This window comes from Rana temporaria, chromosome 8, assembly GCF_905171775.1.
Source record: "Rana temporaria chromosome 8, aRanTem1.1, whole genome shotgun sequence".
NCBI classification, from domain to species: Eukaryota; Metazoa; Chordata; class Amphibia; order Anura; family Ranidae; genus Rana; species Rana temporaria.
The window spans coordinates 32,104,748-32,124,836 of record NC_053496.1 but is presented as its reverse complement, the minus strand read 5'-3'; the positions used below and the strand labels follow the sequence as shown (position 1 = coordinate 32,124,836).

At 44.2% G+C, this 20,089-nt stretch overlaps 1 protein-coding gene across 1 annotated transcript in view; it reads left to right on the top strand.

Annotated features, from left to right (window-relative positions):
* The window catches only part of LOC120946802 (pancreatic lipase-related protein 2-like), a 39,603-nt gene extending 20,002 nt beyond the window's left edge, over positions 1-19,601 (top strand). Inside the window, exons 6-13 of the mRNA XM_040361509.1 lie at positions 283-391; positions 972-1,091; positions 3,726-3,854; positions 6,328-6,446; positions 7,719-7,845; positions 13,057-13,168; positions 13,957-14,118; positions 19,450-19,601. Coding sequence (XP_040217443.1) covers positions 283-391; positions 972-1,091; positions 3,726-3,854; positions 6,328-6,446; positions 7,719-7,845; positions 13,057-13,168; positions 13,957-14,118; positions 19,450-19,525 — 954 coding nt within the window. The 3' untranslated portion in view covers positions 19,526-19,601. The remainder of the gene's footprint in view (positions 1-282; positions 392-971; positions 1,092-3,725; positions 3,855-6,327; positions 6,447-7,718; positions 7,846-13,056; positions 13,169-13,956; positions 14,119-19,449) is intronic.
* The last annotated feature ends 488 nt before the right edge of the window (positions 19,602-20,089 follow it).

Here is a 20,089-nt window from a genome sequence, read left to right as displayed (position 1 = left end):
TGTTCTGCAGCTTATCCTTTAAACAGTTACAGACGTGAATGTAAATGGAAGTTAAAGGAGAAAGGAAGTGAGAGTGAAAGAGAGAGAGAGAGAGAGAGAGATAGAGAGGGAGAGGATAGAATGGAGGGTTGGAGTAAGTAGATAGAAAAAGGAGATAAAGGGGGTGCGGGGGTAAAGTTGGAATAAAGAAGAGTGGGGGTAAGAAAATGGAGGGTAAGACATAGAGAGAGAAAGCTTTACATTCTCTAATCAACCTTACTTTTAGTTTTGTTTCTCATCTAGGACAAGTTTGACTATTTTCCATCTAATACCCATCTGATTGGACATAGTCTGGGGGCTCACGCCGCTGGGGAGGCCGGGAAGAGGAGGCCGGGAATTTCCAGAATCACTGGTGGGTTCTCCAGGATCGGCCACACATAGTGCTCATGCCTTCTAAACACAACACTGATTGCTGAAAGCCAGGCAGCTGGCAGACCCAGAGGTCAACCAATGGTAGTGTGGCGAGGAGCAACTGGTACAAACAGTTGTACAACTATGTAATTTGTTTGACAATTTTCATTTTTGAGGGAACCAATGTATAGCCAATACCGCAGACACAGGACACTGCTCACCCAACTTCCCATATCTTCACTACAGTCTTTAATTTATGCGCAGGCTACACCCAACTACAAGACTTTGCCCAAGCCCTGAAGAAGGAGTCAACATTCCTTGAAATGTGTGGCTGCACATTGGTTTTCTATGAAATAAATGATCTAGTCATATGACTGCTTGTCAAGATGATCCTAGCTACCATAGATTGATAAATGATACCCCTGTGATTATGATTCATTATGTGTTATCATTCATATTCTCTGAAAAATGGCCAAGAAATCATAAATTCTGCCAGGGTATGTAAACTTATGAGCACAACTGTAAAGTGCCATCATTAGAGGAACATTGGTACTGACCCATTCTGGTGATTTCTGATTCAGGATTGGACCTGGCTCAGCCCTATTTCCAGGACACCCCGGTTGAGGTCAGACTGGATCCATCAGATGCACTCTTTGTTGATGTCATCCACACTGATAGCTCGTCCACTGCTGCCAACCTGGGTGAGTCCTTGGTTTTATTTCCCCTATATTGTAGATGTTGCCAGTGTGTAAAGGTCACTGTGGTGATGGAATGTATTAGGTTGTGTAGTAAAAAATTCTATGAATGTGCACACAGTCTGGGAACAGTTTCCATTGTGAATTCTAAATGAACCCTCTGCACACTGCTATACACCCTTACATATTACTAGCAAACTTTTCCACTGATTTTTGGTTTGTGTATATTGAAATATGTGTTCAAGCTGGCCAACTGCCTCTAAGTGATCCCTCTGTGGCTAATCCCCACTCTACTGTGCAAGATTCCAAATGCTTGCTTACAGCATACTTTAATGGACATACAGTCTCAATATGGGGCAAATAGACAATATCAGGGGAAATCTAAGGAAGTCGTAGCTTCTGACCTCTAGCACCCAATGCAACAGCCCCCTGCCCCCCACCTCCCCAATATTGAGGGTCCTAGGGGGAAACAGTGACTAAACAGGTTGGAACATCTTGACCCTTCACTATTTTCTCCTTCATAAGCCATGTACCACTTGTATTAATATGTAAAAAAAGGAGGACTATATGTGAACAGTAAAAGAAAAGAGTTAAACTATACGTGTAGCACTACCCCCGTAGGAGCTCCTGGTTTAGATTTTCGATTTGCACGTTACCTCTAAGTTTGTTGTCTAGGGAGAAGTCTATAGTAATTGGAATGTCCACACAAGAAAACCTTTAACTGTAGGCTTTATTTTCACTGCATAAACTTGTGAAGGAAGTAGAGAGTATAGAGAGAGGGGGAAGGTTCAGGTACACGGCACAGAATGCACAATAATAGTCACAGTTTCAATCTTCGCCACTAAGTCCTGAGTGTGTATTGCTCACCCGGATAGACCCCTCTTACATGGCCTAGCAGCCGAAGTGATGCACCGACAGTATAGGAAACAGTCTCTGCCACAGACCATCTGAGAGCACAGAATGAATAGTCAGGAATCCTCTGCCACAGGATTTAAAGTCCCGAACTTTCTGCCTTACAGCCAAAGAGCCTTTAAGCCAATCCGGCGGACTGTAAGGTGTTGTAGGTTACGGCACATCCTTCAATAATTCACCAGGCCTCTGCCAGTCTTCTGCTTGGTCCTTTCTGGGACAGGTCCTCCCCTGGCTTCCTTCATTGAGGGGCTTCCTCCCGCAGGACAGAGAGCACAGGATCACCTCCAACTCATAGACCCCAGCCAGGATAACTGGGCCTGCTTGACAGGAACACAGCCTCAGACCAACGTGGTCCCGAGACTGAAATCATGCACACCCACCTCGCACCAGGAGGGCCACGAGGCGAAGGACCCCCGTAAAACAGCGTCTGTCCTTAAATATCCCCTCCCAGCATGCGCAGCGGGTCCCCACTCCCACTGTACTGCTGCCGAGGAGGGACACCCAAGACACCATGGTACACCTGCAGTCCAACATGGGCCTGAAGTGCCACCCACAACCCAAAATTTGGGAATTTTCTCTTACTTTCACTTTCAATGATAATGGTAAACAGGACAAATAGAGAGGGTGAATCTCCTTAACGGGGGCACAGACAGCAATAAACTATCCAAAAGTTAAAAAAAGTTTTGCCTTTAGTTTTACTTTAACATGAACTAATTAGGAAAGGTTTTATATGTGCCATTATGTGCAGGTCAAAGGACAAATCTTTCATTTAGATATAAGCAATATTTACATTTATTGAAGTTTTGTCTTGATTAGTACATTAGCCACGCAAACAACGTAAAATTTTAAAATTTCGTCGCGGGAACGACGGCCATACTTAACATTGGTATGCCGCACTTACGCCACCATATAGCAGGGGTAACTTTACGCCAGGAAAAGCCTAACGTAAACAGAGTAACTGTACTGCGTCGGCCGGGCGTACGTGCGTGAATTCGCGTATCTAGCTGATTTACATATTTCGCCGCGTAAATCAGCGTACACGCCCCTAGCGGCCAGCGTAAATATGCAGTTACGATCCGACGGCGTAAGAGACTTACGCCTGTCGGATCTAATGGAAATCTATGCGTAACTGATTCTAAGAATCAGGCGCATAGATACGACGGCGCGACTCAGAGATACGACGGCGTATCTGGAGATACGCCGTCGTATCTCTTTTGAGAATCTGGCCCTTTGTTCTTTTTGTCTATGATTCAATAAACATCTTTCTGATTTAAAAAAGTTGGAACAGGTACATTTTTTAAGTGGCCAGCCAAGTTTTTTAGATAGCATAGGGAAGGGTTAACACCCCTGTAAGGTTTGTTTAGCTGTCTGTGCCCCTGTTCAGAAGATTTCACCTCACTTTCTGTCCCTGTGATAACTGGATTTAGAACATTTTGGGTTGTCGTGGAAACAAGGATTGGCGAAAAAGCTTCAGTGGCGACACCTTTTTCCCTATGATAACACTTACAGGAGTAGTTTTCCCTTCCTAGGGGTAGATTTCCTCTCACTTCCTGTTGTCTCCCTCCATTTGTTAGTATGAGTCTTATGTAAGTCGGATGTTTGTAATTCGGGGACTGCCTGTACTGATAGAGATTTGGTACAGAGAGCTTTTCCCTGGGCCCAGTGGTGTCCTGAAGAATATATAATTTTATGTCATGTAATATTATAATATAAATGTCCTCATTTTAGGATTTGGTGGGTATGGCATCAGCCATACGGTTGGTCACCTGGATTTCTATCCAAACGGAGGAAAACACATGCCGGGATGTGGAAAAGAAGATGTTATTCTGAAGGGGGACCTTGATGATGCGAGGGAAGGTACTGAGCAATCTGTGTACATTGAGCAACATTCATCACACAAGCAACAAAACTAGAGGCATATGTTTTTTCATTAATGGATATTTTTCTCCCCTGTATTCGGTTCCTTTCCCCACATAGATCAGTGGTGTCTATTTTCTTGATAAAAGGGGCCTCATATGTGGTCCCTGCCATCACCAAGGGGCCACAAATGAGCTATACAATAGTAGTACACTACCTTTAGAGTAGTTAACATAATGCTAATGAAAGTTGTCTGACTGTGCTTCTTTGTGCAGTACGAATTAGGGAAATCTTTACAAAACGAGGGAAAGTCCCATGTTGGAGCATTTTTAATATAACAGATATGTCCATTGGAAGATTTCCCCTCACCCCTTTCTATGGTGGGAACTCAAAAATGTTATGTTTCCCACAGTGGTGGCCCGTCCATATGAGGCGCAGGGGCACCGCCCCCTAATACATGCACCCGGCCCCTAATCTACATGCAGGGCGCCAAACACATGGCTTTAAATGTTTTTTTTCTTTTTTAAGCTCATGATTAGAGCTTGAGGCTCTAATTAGCTTCATAAAAGGGTGGGCTCAGGCAGCATAGCACTGCGCCCTGAGCCCACCCACTTGTATGACATTAGTGAATTAATATTCGCTAATGTCTTCCATTTTCTCCTCCTGGCTAATCAGGAAGTGGGTCCTGAGACCCGATTGGCTGGGAGTTCCAAGACCCCATTGGCCAGGAGGGAAGGCAGCGACCGCTGGGACACGGAGGGAGAAGCCACAGCCGCGACCTGGGTGGGGTAAGTGGCGATTGATCGGCGAGAAAGTGAGCCTGCGACCGGGGGAGAGGTTGGTGTGGGGTGGAGGGCTGGAGCGATGGGGGGGTAGATGTCTCAGGTTTGTTTACCACCCCCAAATCCCCCCCGACTGTTGGAGCACCAACAGGACAAAAAGAGAATCTCCCTAATGGGAACAATGACAGCACGAATTGTATGACTTATTAAACTGGCGTGGGGGGTGAATATTTTTGAACAGTACCAAAAAAGTTTTTATAATCTTGTTTAACCCCAAAGCTCTTTTTTTTTTTACATTTCTTACAAAGTTCTTGTTCATGTATCAATTAGCAGTAACTCTTGTATACATTATTATTATTATTATTATTATTATTATGATGCATGATTTATATAGCGGCAACAGTTTGCACAGCGTTTTACAAAATGAGACATCAGATTGAGTTTCATATATAACATGCCACGATAGGCATCTTCTTTAGATCACCATCTCCACACTTTGAAAGTTTTGAACAAGAAAAAAATCACTGGGTATGCATGCATATTTATATTCAGGTAAGTTGAATATAAATGCAATTGGGTACACTATGTATGAGATATTTCCAATATATACAGTATATCTTTTTCATGTATAACAAAAGATATCATGTAATTTGATTTATCTTCTCATTTACCCAATGAGGCCTGTTTTCTCTTATATTTACCCTGTGTGTCCTGAGGAAGCCGATCAGTGAAACGCATTGACACATAGGGGCCCACTTACATGAAATCATGTAACATGAACAATAGTTTGGAAGTGGTTGTTGTTGTGGTCCAATCTGCCTTTAAAGTCAGACCCAGTGGGCCTGATCCACAGCCAACGGGGGGAAACTTAAATATTCGTATTTAAGTTACATCGCCGGAAAATTTCTACCTAAGTGCCCGATCCACAAAGCACTTACCTAGAAATTTTCTGCGCTGTAACTTAAATCCGGCCGGCGCGAGGCGTTCCTAATTTAATGGGGTGAGTCCCATTTAAATTAGGCGCGCTCCCGCGCCGGACATACTGCGCATGCTCCCGACGTCATTTTCCAGACGTGCTTTGCGTGGTTTTACGTTATGCCGGGTTTTGAGAATCGCGACGGGCGTAAAAAAAAAAATACGAGTAGCGGCGAAAAAAAAAAAAAAAAGACAGCGACGCGGGATAGAAGGGTCTACTTTTACAAGGTCTAAACAGTTTAGGCCTTGTAAAAGCAGCCCTAATATTGCGACGGCAAACTAATACTTACGGAGAAAAAACGAAGCGTAAAAGCTTTGTGGACCTCCGTAAGTGCTAATTTGCATACCCGAAGCGGCATTTCGACGAGAAATGCCCCCAGCTGCGGATGCGGTACTGCATCCTAAGATCCAGCAGTGTAAGTCCCTTACACATGTCGGATCTTCTGCCTAACTATGGAAACTGATTCTGTGGATCAGTTCCATAGATAGAAACAGGGATACGACGGCGTATCCCTTTTGAGGATCAGGCCCAGTGTTTTTTCCTTGATCAAAATGTCAATTTACGGATGTGGCAAAGAAGTGATCCTAATATTTTTATCTATCCATTTTGAAAATGTCAGTTGTTTTTTTTGTTTTTTTTACTTCTGGATGACTTGTGGATGACTTCTGGATGTGAAGCAAACCCTAAACCTTGATTGTTTCCCTGTCTTCCTCAGTGTTTGCAGATATTGCCAGCTGTAGCCATATGCGAAGCTTGAAGTATTATAGAGAAAGTATCCTGCACCCCGATGGGTTTATCGGTTACCAGAGTCCGTCATATGAGGAATTTTTAGCAGTAAGCTTTATTATATCCTAACATTGCTTACCTATCACGAAGTGTATCCCATGTTCTATTGTTTTCTTAGTCTATAAATCCTCTCTCCAGTGATGACAAGTCATCTAACACTGCAATACATTGAAAAAGTCCTGATCACCCATCCCTTCATGTTCTGTCCTGCATTCATAAATGTCCCTGCTTTTTTTTCACATAAAACAACATTCTGAATGGGGGGGAGAAATGGAAGAATGACAGGATCCTCTCCTCCATTCCTCTCCCCTGCTCCTGTAATTGCTTCTCTGCCTTTTTAGGAATTATGCATACAGCCTGAGTTTGGGTTACAGACACCCAGGGCCGGTGCTACCACTAGGCAAATTAGGCAGCCGCCTAGGGCGCGCTACTGCCTAGGGTGCACGGCCACTGGTGTTCCTACTCTCTTCTCTCTGCAGAAAGCAAGTCTCAGCATCAGCAGGCAGCCACTGCTCCGTTCGCACATAGTGTCAGGGCCACAGTGGCGGCGGAAGACTGTGTCTGTGTCCTGACTCCCGAATGAATGGAAGCAAGCAAACATTAATTGATGGGCGCTGGTAGGCTGCATTGATGGGCACTGGTGAGGCGGCATTGATGGGCACTGGTGAGGCTGCATTTAATGGGCATTGGTGAGGCTGCATTTAATGGGCGCTGGTGAGGTTGCATTTGATGGGCGCTTCATAAAAAAAGTGGGGTATACATGGGCAGGCAAAAGGGGTGGAGTCAGGGGTGGAGCCAATGGGGGGTGGCAGCAAAATTGGGTTTCACCTAGGGTGTCAACAATCCTTGCACCAGCCCTGAAGACACCCCTGCAGTATCTTTCTATATTATTTACTATTTAATACGCTATACAATATATCACTGTATTTATTCCAGTTTGATAGAATCAGATCCATATTTTGGGTTCTGCATGTCTACAGGATGTTTTATAATCATGCCGAGACCAATTGCGTGTAAAGATGAAACCACACATTTTAAAGAGGTTTGAGTAGCAGATTACAACAGCACGCAATCAGGCAAGAAACTGCAAAAGAGCTAAAGACAGATAGAAAAAGTGGACTCATTAGAATGTAATTAAATATATTTCCACATACAGCCCTCATAAGTTCCAGATACAATTTTTATATCCTCCACCAGTCATAAAACAGTTACCATATGCATATTGTATTTGTCTAGAGTTTTAGTATAATGTATTGAAAAATACAGATTTCCTCTCCTGTTTTTTCTTTATATCTTTTCTTTATTTCTTCCTTCCTTCAGGGTGCTGGGTTTCCATGTCCCAACACTGAGTGTCCAATGATGGGACATTATGCTGATAAATATTCTGGACTCCCATCAGCCAACCAAACATTTTACCTAAACACTGGAGTTGCGCAGAGCTATTCCCGTAAGTATCACTGGGTAAGCCTTCATTTAATTGTACCGGTAAAAACCCTCAGTTGTCTCCTCATCTTATTTATCTGTTAAATTAGAAGTTATTTGGTCTTCAAAAAGGCTGTAGCAGTGTTTCAGCTAGTTATGGTTGGCCCTCTGAAGAACTAAGGGCCAGATTCACGTAGCCCGGGCGCAGCGTAACGTAACCGATTTAGGTTACACCGCCGCAAATTTTCTGTCTAAGTGCCCGATCTACAAAGCACTTACCTGGAAATTTGCGGCGGTGTATCCTAAATCCGTCCGGCGCAAGGCGGGCCAATTAAAATGGGGCGGGTACCATTTAAATTAGGCGCACTCCCGCGCCGGACGTACTGCGCATGCTCCCGACGCAAATTTCCCGACGTGCTTTGCGTGAAATTACGACGCGCCAACGTTTTGTGAATCGCGACGTGAAAAAAAGACTTGCGCCGGGAAAAAAAAATGTAAAAAAATATTCAAAAGCGACGCGGGAAAGACGGGTATACTTTTACATGGTGTAGTCATTTTACACTTTGTAAAAGGTGCCCTATCTTTGCGACGGCAAACTAACACTTGCGGCGACGTAACGATGGGAAAAAGTTTTGTGGATCGCCGTAATTGCTAATTTGCATACCCGACGCTGGTTTACGACGCAAACTCCCCCCAGCCGCGGCCGCGGTACTGCATCCTAAGATCCGACAGTGTAAAACTATTACACCTGTCGGATCTTAGGCCCCCGTACACACGAGAGGATCGATCCGCTGAAATTGATCCGCTGACCGGTTTCAGCGGATAGATCCCCTGGTGTGTACAATCCAGCGGATCTGTTTCCGCGGATTTTTGTCCCCGGGGATGGATTTCCAGCGGATAAAAATTTCCTAACATGCTAAGAAATCTATCCGCTGGAATCCATTCCAACAGATTGATCCGCTGGTCTGTACAGACTCACCGGATCAATCTGTCTGAATCCATCCCCCGCATGCGTTGTAATGATTCGACGCATGCGTGGAAGTCCTTATATCACCGTGTCGCGTACGTCGCCGCGTCATCATCGCGGTGGCGGCGCGACGCGTCACCGCGGACGGAATTCCGCGGGGATTTTGATCTCCTGGATAAATCCTCTCGTGTGTACTAGGCATCAGGGATATCTATGCGTAACTGATTCTATGAATCAGTCGCATAGATAGAAACAGGTATACGACGGCGTATGAGCAGATACACCGTCGTATCCCTTTTGTGAATCTGGCCCTAAGTTCACATCTGAGCTCCTCCTAGAACTCCTCAGGAGCCCCCATGACCGCCTCTGAAGGGAAGGTAAAGACTGCATTAATCCTGAGAAGAACCATTAAATTGGTCATTAGAGGTGTAGATCTTCTTTTAGTAGAATAGAATGTCTATTTTTGTGACTTCAGTTGGACTTCTATATACCCAGGCAAGTTACTAGCCTTAAGCCCTGTACACACGCTCGGTTTTCTCAGCAGTAAAAAGTCAGCCAAGAAAACCGAGGGGAAAGCCGAGAACCCGGCAGGAAAACTGCCATGGATGCTCCATCGGCACTGCCTCAGAGTGTTTCTCATAGGTAAGTAGTAGATCTGGCGGGGAAAAAAAACGCTGGCAGTCTTCCCTTCTCTAAGTCCATTTAAAGTACAGAATTTATAAAGCACACACCCCCCTTCACACAACACACAGGAACAGAGCTGAGGCTGTGTGTTGGAGCTCCCTCATCTGTCACTATTTTTCTCTTGGTGTCAGGAAAACCTGTCAGAAGTGATTAATACCGATAGCAGAGGAACAAAGCAGCAGACAGAATTTTTTTTAAAGGGTACATTTTTATTTCTTTTTTTCACACACAACAAAAAAACAAAACGAAAAAAAAAACAACAACATACAAATACACGTGTGGAGCGAACAGCGCTCAATACTGAAAAGAATACATAGGTCTGGCATACATTCAATATAAACAGAGCAACACAGAGGTCCATTCCTCATAAATGATATCAATCAGCGTTTATGGGCATATTCCTATACAATCTGTTTGTTTCAGATGGAATCACTGACCATTTCTTATATCTTTTGGGAATTCCAATGATCCCCGCACCAAAATTCTGAAATTACAGGTGAAATTCGAAAAATTTGAATATTGTGCAAAAGTACATTTAGTTCACTAATGCAACTTAAAATGTGAAACTAATATATGGTCTCTCAGTCTGGTTCAGTAGGAATCACAATCATGGGAAAGACTGCTGACCTGACAGTTGTGCAGAAAACCATCATTGACACCCTCTATAAGAAGGGAAAGCCTCAAGTGGTAATTGCAAAAGAAGTTGGATGTTCCCAAAGTGCTGTATCAAAGCACATTAATAGAAAGTTATATGGAAGGGAAAAGTGTGGAAGAAAAAGGTGCACAAGCAGCAGGGATGACCGCAGCCTGGAGAGGATTGTCAGGAAAAGGCCATTCAAAAGTGTTGGGGACTTTCACAAGGAGTGGACTGAGGCTGGAGTCAGTGCATCAAGAGCAGACACAGACGGATCCTGGACATGGGCTTCAAATGTCGTATTCCTCTTGTCAAGCCACTCGTGAACAACAAACAACGTCAGAAGCGTCTTACCTGGGATAAAGAAAAACAGACCGGGTCTGGTGCTCAGTGGTCCAAAGTCCTCTTTTCTGATGAGAGCAAATTGTGTATCTCGTTTGGAAACCAAGGACCCGAAGTATGGAGGAAGAATGGAGAGGCACACACTGCAAGATGCTTGAAGTCCAGTGTGAAGTTTCCACAGTCTGTGTTGATTTGGGGAGCCATGTCATCTGCTGGTGTTGGTTCACTGTGCTTCATTAAGTCCGGGGGCAATGCAGCCGTCTACCAGGAGATTTTGGAGCACTTCATGCTTCCTTCCGCAGACGTGGTCTATGGGGATTCTGACTTCATTTTCCAGCAGGACTTGACACCTGCCCACACTACCAAAAGCACCAAAACCTGGTTCAATGACCGTGGGATTAGGGGGCTTGATTGGCCAGCAAACTCGCCTGGCCTGAACCCCATAAAGAATCTGTGGGGCATTGCCAAGAGAAAGATGCGAGACATGAGACTGAACAATGCAGAAGAGCTGAAGGCCGCTATTGAAACATCTTGGTCTTCCATAACACCTCAGCAAGACCACAGGCTGATAGCTTCCATGCCACGCCGCATTGAGGCAGTAATTGCTGCAAAAGGAGCCCAAACCAAGTACTGAGTACATATGCATGCTTCTACTTTTCAGAGGTCCGATATTGTTCTATGTACAATCCTTGTTTTATTGATTGCATGTAATATTCTAATTTTCTGAGATTGTGGATTTGGGGTTTTCATGAGTTGTAAGCCATAATCATGACAATTATGACAAATCATGGCTTGAACTATCTTGCTTTGCATGTAATGTGTCTATCTCCTGTATTAGTTTCACCTTTTAAGTTGCATTAGTGAAATAAATGAACTTTTGCACAATATTCGAATTTTTCGAGTTTCACCTGAGTGAGTGAGTGAGTGAATAGAGTTGAGCGGACACCTGGATGTTCGGACCCGAACCCGGACTTTGAAAAAAAAGTTCGGGTTCGGGACCGAACCCGAACCCGGACTTTGATCCGAACCCCATTGAAGTCAATGGGGACCCGGACTTTTGACTACAAAAATGTCTCTAAAAAACTAAGGGAAAGGGCTGGAGGGCTGCAAATGGCAGCAAAATGTCTGGAAGAGCATGGCAAGTACTCTGGAAATAAATGTGGATAGGGAAATAACTTAAAATAACATTAAAAAAATTAAAATAAAAAATATAATGATTTTTGACCTTTGAGGACGAGGTCCATACAGTTTTGTTCAAAATCATTGAACCCCCCAATGCTGTAAAGGGTTTTAGGGAATTTAGTGTACATTTGTAATTGTATTCAGAATGAAATCCTACAAGGACTTTATAAAGAACCATATGCAACTAATATGACATCAATTGGTTTTGTAATACAGTAAATATTTCAGGAAACTCTCCCTGACTATGTACTGACAGAAACACAGTATATCACAGGTGCACAGGTGGTGTGGCAGGTATACTGCTGTTGAAATATTCAGAGTCACCTATAGAACCTGTCACTGAACTATGTACTTTATAGAAAAACACAGTATATCACAGGTGCAGTGCTGTTGAAATATTTCCCTATCATAAGTGAAGCACAGTCAGTGACAGGGAGCCAGATAGCATTAGATGATGCAGATATCAAAAAAAATAAAGTGTGTTTCTTGAGATTTCTGGAGCCAGCAGAGTACACCTAAAACTGTCCCTGGACGCCAAATGCAGTCTTTCCCTATCGTAAGTGAAGCACAGTGACAGCGAGTCAGAAAGCATTAGATGATGTAGATATAAAAAAAATAAAGTTTGTTTCTTGAGATTTCTGGAGCACAGAACACCTAACACTGTCCCTGAACGCCGAATGCAGCAGCCTTTCCCTATCTAGAGTGAAGCAGAGTGACGATCTGTGCTGTGTGCCTCTATCTAATATAGAGGCACGTGACATGATAGGTCACATGCTACACTGGCCAATCACAGCCATGCCATAAGCAGGCATGGCTGTGATCAGTTCCCAGTCACAGTTGTAAAACGAATGGCGATTGGCTGCCGTGCAGCGTGCCAAAACATACCCGAACTCCGAACCCGGACTTTTTACAATTATTCGGGTTCGGGTCCGGGTTCGGGAAAAACCCAAAGTCCGTACCGAACCCGAACTTTACAGTTCGGGTTCGCTCAACCCTATGAGTGAATAACTTGTATAACGCTACACATGCAAACTAAATCGCCTCAAGGCTCTTATTCCATCCGTTTTCTTCCTTATCCTTCAGAAGAGGTGGGTCTTAAGTTTTTTCCTGAAGGCCCGATGGTTTTCTTCCATGTGGATGTCCATTGGTAGAGCGTTCCATAGCCGTGGTCCTTGGACTGCAAATCTTCGTTCTCCCTTTGATTTGTAATTGGACTTGGGGATGTAGAGGAGGTTTTGGTTTGATGATCGGAGAGTGCGATGGGGGGTGTAGTGTTTTATTTTCCTTGTGTGCATTTGTGGGTGAGGCAGAGGGTCTTGATGTGATTACTACCTGTATTATTGATTAGAAGTCTCCAATGCTGTTAAAGAAAGTCCTTCTCCTGACTCACCATTTCATGATAGATAATTAAAATTATGCTTTGGCAGGCTGGCGGTGCCGAGTGACAATCCATATTGTGGGCACACATGAGATCCAGGGGTCCTTAGACGTGTCTCTCCAAGGTTCCAGTAAAACGGCAGCAGTTCACAAAATCTACAGGCATGTTACCATTTACATGGGGTCTGTAACCAACGGGGCTGTGGGGACTGTAATCACTGTTCTTTTCTGCTGGCTTCTTGAGAGACTCATGACACAAGGCATGTACAGGGCCGCCATCAGGGGGGTACAGGCAGTACACCTGTAAGGGGCCCGGAGGTCCACAGGGGCCCGGATGACAACCCCCCTTTTTTTTATTTATTTATTTATTTATTTTTATTTTAAATATATTTATTTTTTATTAAAGGGCCCAGAGGTATATATATATATATTCTTTTTTTTTATATATTTTTTTATTAAAGGGCTCAGAGGTCCCCAGGGCCCCATGTGGAAACCCCCCTTTTTCTTATTTTTTTCATAAATGTTTATTTTTTTATATATTTATTTTTATTTATTTTTTATTAAAGGGCCCAGAGGTATCTTTTTTTCTTTTTTCTTTTTATTAAAGGGCCCCGGGTGGCAACCCCCCTTTTTAAAAAAAAAATATATATATTATTTTTATTTCTTTTTATTAAAGGACCCAGAGTTTCCCAGGGCCCCGGAAGGCTAACCCCCTTTTTTTTATATATTTTTCTCTATTTCTTCTTTTTTTCTTCTCAATTTCAGACTACAGCACCCCCCCCCCCCCCCCGGTTCTTAACTCCAGAGGGCCCATGCCTGAAGCTGTGTAAGGGGCCCCATAATTCCTGATGGCGGCCCTGGGCATGTAACATTGCTGACATCCTTCTAAAAATGTTGGTTGCTTAGCTGACAGGTTTTCTTTAAACACTAACTGCATTTTCCATTTGCAGAGGAGTCATCACCCCGGACACTTCCTACTCTGCATTTATAGATGCTGACATCAGGAACATCCACAAAGTGATATTTCGATGGCACAGCGACTGGCCAAACATTTTTCACCTGGAACTCGGTGCTTCCACTGTGACTGTACAGTATGGAAAGGATGGAGCAACGTATGTATGAAGTATAATGGTTTTAAAAAAATAAATACATTTTTTCTGTTCTTTTGAACAATATAATTGTTCTATTATCCTTCTAATTTATTCTACGATTAGACATGCAGGTTAGGTTATCTGACAATTACAGTATTAAACAAAACTGCCCCCTTCAGAATGCAGCAACATCTGCAGACTGTTAGGTAGACTCAGGTACAATGGCTTATAGTTACGGCGGCGTAGCCTAGCCTGTTTAGGCTACACCGCCATAAATTAGCTAGGCTAGTAATGATTCTAAATCAACTTACCTGCTAATTTACGGCGGCGTAGCCTCAAACGAGCGGGCGCCTAATTCAAATGACTTGGAGGGGGGCGTGTTGTATGAAAATGAGGCTTGACCTCACGTTTTTTGACGTTTTTTTACACTGCGCATGCGCCGGGTGCCTACATTTCCCAGGGCGCATTGCGGCTAAGTACGCCGTACGGGCCTATTGATTTCGACGTGGACGTAAACGACGTAACTCCCGATTCGCGGACGACTTACGCAAACGACGTAAAAAATTCGAACCTCGCGGCGGGAACGGCGGCCATACTTTAACATTGTTATTCCACCTCATAGGTGGAATAACTTTAGGCCGCCTAAGGCCTTATGGAAACGACGTAATTCGACTGCGGCGGCCGGGCGTACGTTCGTGAATCGGCGTAAAAGCTCATTTACATAATCTACGCCGGCCGCAATGGAAGCGACACCTAGCGGCCATCAGAAAAATTGCAATCTAACATAGGACGGCGCAAGCCGGCCTATCTTAGATATGTTTAAGCGTATCTCTGTTTGAGCATACGCTTAAAAATACGGCGGCGTAGATTCGGAGTTAGGTTGGCTTATCTACTGATAAGCCGGCCTAACTCTTTTTGAATCTACCTATGTAGGTGTATTTTGTTAATGAAATCTCCAGCCTTCATGTAGTCACTGTATTATATCTGAGAACACATGATTGAGAACCATTCTGATTGGTTTGCACTCATAAGTGATTCTAAAGCCTTTAAGTTTTTCACCTTAATGCGTTAAGGTAAAAAATCTTCTGTGCTGCCAAATCCCCCCCCCCCCTTATACTTTCCTGAGCCTGATCCAATCCAGCGATGTGCACAAGAGCAGCGGCACTCGCTGCTGTCTCCCTCCTCCCACTGTTGTCAATCAAATGCTGTGCCGAGTGAGCAGGGGTGTGGCTGAGGCACCCATTCTGTGTCAATAGATGCAGACAGGGTGACACTGGAACGAGCATGCATGGGTGATCTCATGGAAAGCGACTTTCCATGGATGCACTTGTTGAAGAGGAGGGACCTGGGGCGCTGGCATGGGACCCCAGAGGATTGGGGCTTCTCTGTGCAAAACCATTGCACAGAGCAGGTAAGTATAACATACAGTATCTCACAAAAGTGAGTACACCCCTTACATTTTTGTAAATATTTTGTTATATCTTTTGATGTGACACTGAAGAAATTAGACTTTGCTACAATGTAGTGAGTGTGCAGCTTGTATAACAGTGTCATTTTGCTGACTCCTCAAAATAACTCAACACACAGCCATTAATGTCTAAACCGCTAGCAAAAAAAAAGGAGTACACCCCTAATTAAAAATGTCCAAATTGGGCCAAATTAGCAATTTTCCCTCCCCGGTGTCATGTGACTTGTTAGTGTTACAAGGTCTCAGGTCTGAATAGGGAGCAGGTGTGTTAAAGCGGGGGTTCACCCTTAGAGGGCACTTTTCCCCCTTAGATTCCTGCTCGTTTTTACTAGGAGAATCGGCTATTTATTTTAAAATATGTGCAGTACTTACCCGTTTACGAGATGCATCTTCTTCCGTCGCTTCCGGGTATGGGCTTCGGGAATGGGCGTTCCTTCTTGATTGACAGGCTTCCGAGAGGCTTCCGACGGTCGCATCCATCGCGTCACGATTTTCCGAAAGAAGCCGAACGTCGGTGCGCAGGCGCAGTATAGAGCCGCACCGACGTTCGGCTTCTTTCGGCTACGAGTGACGCGATGGATGCGACCATCGGAAGCCTCTCGGAAGACTGTCAATCAAGAAGGAACGCCCGCTCCCGAAGACCCATACCCGGAAGCGACGGAAGAAGATGCAGCTCGAAAACGGGTAAGTACTGCTCATATTTTAATACAAATAGCCGATTCCCCTAGACCAAACGAGCAGGAAGCTAAGGGGAGAAAATTTTTTTTTTTACAAATGGGTGAACTCCCGCTTTAAATTTGGTGTTATCGCTCTCACTCTCTCATACTGGTCACTGGAAGTTCAACATGGCACCTTATGGCGAAGAACTCTCTGAGGATCTGAAAAAGAGAATTGTTTCTCTACATAAAGATGGTCTAGGCTTCAAGAAGATTACCACGACCCTGAAACTGAGCTGTAGAACTGTGGCCAAGACCATACAGCGTTTTAACAGGACAGGTTCCACTCAGAACAGGCTTCACCATGGTCGACCAAAGAAGTTGAGTGCAAGTCCTCAACGTCCTATCCAGAGGTTGTCTTTGGGAAATAGACATATGAGTGATGCCAGCATTGCTGCAGAGGTTGAAGGGGTGGGGGGGTCAGCCTGTCAGTGCTCAGACCATTTGCTGCACACTGCATCAAATTGGTCTGTATGGCTGTCGTCCCAGAAGGAACCCTATTTTAAAGATGATGCACAAGAAAACCTGCAAACAGTTTGCTGAAGACAAGCAGACTAAGGATTTGGATTACTGGAACCATGTCCTGTGGTCTGATGTGTGTGGCGGCAACCAGGTGAGGAGTACAAAGACAAGTGTGTCTTGCCTATAGTCAAGCATGGTGGTGGGGGTGTCATGGTCTGGGGCTGCATGAGTGCTGCCAGCACGGGGAGCTACAGTTCATTGAGGGACCATGAATGCCAACATGTACTTTGACATACTGAAGCAGAGTTGTATCCCCTGGGCCTGGGCCACGGGGCAGTATTCCAACATAATAAAGATGGACTGGCCAAACATGTCTTCAGACCTAAACTCTATTGAGCATCTGTGGGGCATCCTCAAACGGAAGGCGTTCAGGGGCAAGTGGAAGAGGACTTCAGTGGCAACCTGTGAAGGTCTGTTGAACTCCATGCTCAAGAGGGTTAAGGCAGTGCTGGAAAATAATGGTGAAAAAAAATATTGACATTTTGAACCGAATTTGGACATTTTCACTTAAGGGTGTACTCACTTTTGTTGCCAGCGGTTTAGACATTAATGGCTGTGTGTTGAGTTATTTTGAGGGGACAGCAAATGTACACTGTTATACAAGCTGTACACTCACTACTTTACATTGTAGCAAAGTGTCACTTTTTCAGTGTTGTCACATGAAAAGATATAATTAAATATATACAAAAATGTGAGGGGTGTACTCACTTTTGTGAGATACAGTATTTGTTTTTTTTTTAATAAAAAACAAAAACAAAGCTTTAATGTCGCTTTAAAGCTATCGGTGACAGTCAGAAGTGAGAGACGTATTTTGACTGGTGGCTCTCAAAAGAGGGATGCTTTTTGAGATATAGGGCATCCTATATAAGATATTTTTTTTTTAAATAACAAAGCCTGTAAAGTAGCAGCACAAGTAACCTGATTTTTTTCACCCCCCCCCCCCCCCTCCCCATTTTATGAGACTTTAAAGGCTCAGAGAGTAGACATAGAATTAAAAAATACTAGTTTTATTATCAAAAACATTTTTTTTTACATACTAAAAGATAAAAGTTCAATACAATGAGGGGAAACCTTCTTTTCTAAGTAGAGACGAGGTGCTGGATTTCAGATTACTGAGTGATCAAGATTGTGGCAGGGCACAGTGGATCTGGTGTGGTTGCTCTCAACAAAAATGGGGTGCCCATCAAACAGGGACTCCAGCTATGAAGATTCACATGTATATAGTCAAGTGAGAGTGCCAACTGAAAGGTCTGAGGGTCCAAAAACACATTCTAGATCTGTCTGTTGGTGCTCTTATTGGGCCAGATTCAGATAGGTTACGCGGATCTAAAGATCTGCTAACCTATCTGATTTACGATCCGCCGCCGCAAGTTTTTGAGGCGAGTGCTTAATTCAGAAAGCACTAACCTCAAAACTTGCGGCGGCGTATAGTAAATCCCCCGGCGGAATTCAAATTCTGCGGCTAGGGGGAGTGTACTATTCAAATCAGGCGCGTCCCCGCGCCGATCGAACAGCGCAGGCGCCGTCCGGAAATTTTCCCAGCGTGCATTGCTCCAAATGACGTCGCAAGGACGTCATTGGTTTTGACGTTTACGCAAATTACGTCCATCCGTATTCGCGAACGATTCACGCAAACGACGTAAAAAATTCAAACTCAACATTGGCTGCGCCTCATAGACCCAGGGATAACTATACACCGGTAAAAAGCCGAACGCAAACAACGTAAAATAAAGCGCCGGGCGGTTGTTCGTTTCTGAATCGGCGTAACTCCTCATTTGCATATTCCTTGCCTATACAAACGGAAGCGCCACCTAGCGGACAGCGTGAGATTGCAGCCTAAGATCCGACGGTGTAAGTCACTTACACCTGTCGGATCTTAGGGAGATCTATGCGGAACCTGATTCTATGAATCAGGCGCATAGATCCGACCGACAGAACTCAGAGATACGACGGCGTATCAGGAGATACACCGTTGTATCTCTTTGTGAATCTGGCCCATTGACTCTATTCATTTGAATGTCAGTTGTTGCTAGGCTCAGCATGGGGGGCTCAATGACTTTTGGGACCTACAGTGATGGGATCTGTCACCTACAGTTTGTGGCTCTGTCTCTCCGGCGCAAAAGTACATCCTGCTTGTTTCCCCCCCTGAAGCAAGGTACTTTTGCTGAGCAATGGCGGCAGCTGTAAATGGAGGCAAGGAGAGGAGGAAGAAGAACTTTTCTAGGGAGGAGAGGGCTATTATTATTTCGGCAATAGCCAAATTTGATCAGTTCCTCCATGGTGCCCACAGTGCCCAGACCAGCAGGGCACGTAAGAGGGAGATCCTGGAGGAGATCACCCTGGAGGTCAATGCCGTCGGCGTAAGTGCTACGTGAATCCGGGCCTTAGTGTGCAAATCCAAGAACTGTCAGGAGGGTTACCTGTGTTTTGTGGAGTGGTCCTGTACAGTTTTGTAATATATACACCATATAATGAGAAGTCCAGAAAATAAATATATGATGACATTTTCTTTCTAGTATTGTGATGCATTGTGTTATTTAGTAAGGCAATATGTGTAGCATAGTAAACTATGTCAACCAGTCATATTAAATGTGCACAGCAAGAGTACAAATTTATAAATGACAAGCCTGTTCTCATTGGCTCTAGGTATTCATTCTGCAACAGCACAACCATGAGAGAAAACCGTCGCCAGACTCTGCACTTCTGTCCCGCGCCAAACTGACCCTGCCCTCAGGAGATAATGCCATTATATGTTAATAGATCTAAAATAATAGAATAAACTGAATCTTTCTCTGAAATGTTCTTCAGATTTCGGACATATGCTATGCAAATAATGTTTTCCAAAAAGATATATAAACAGGAAGGTTTCCCAGATATAAAGTATAATAAACCGGTTCACACTTCAAAGTCCAGTGACTTCTCAGTGTATGCTAAAAATTGCATATGCAGACCATACTGTATATACATATATATATATATATATATATACGTCCTCCATTACCCAGCAGCAGATTCTACATATTCATACATTTCTGAGATAACTCATGATTTTTTTTCATATAACTGATCCAGGCAGTGGGATGAAGTGGCACTTATTCAATGCGCCCCTCACACACATATAAGGAAGGCCACAACCACTTCAGATCGTTCATCTGTCATCCATGTCCCCAGCCCGCCAATTTACCTCACAGCACAAGCCCCGCCTCTTCTACAACGCCTCTACTCACATACGCCGGGGCGGCGCCGCCATTATACGCCCGCCCGGAAAGTACGCGCTCACAGAGGT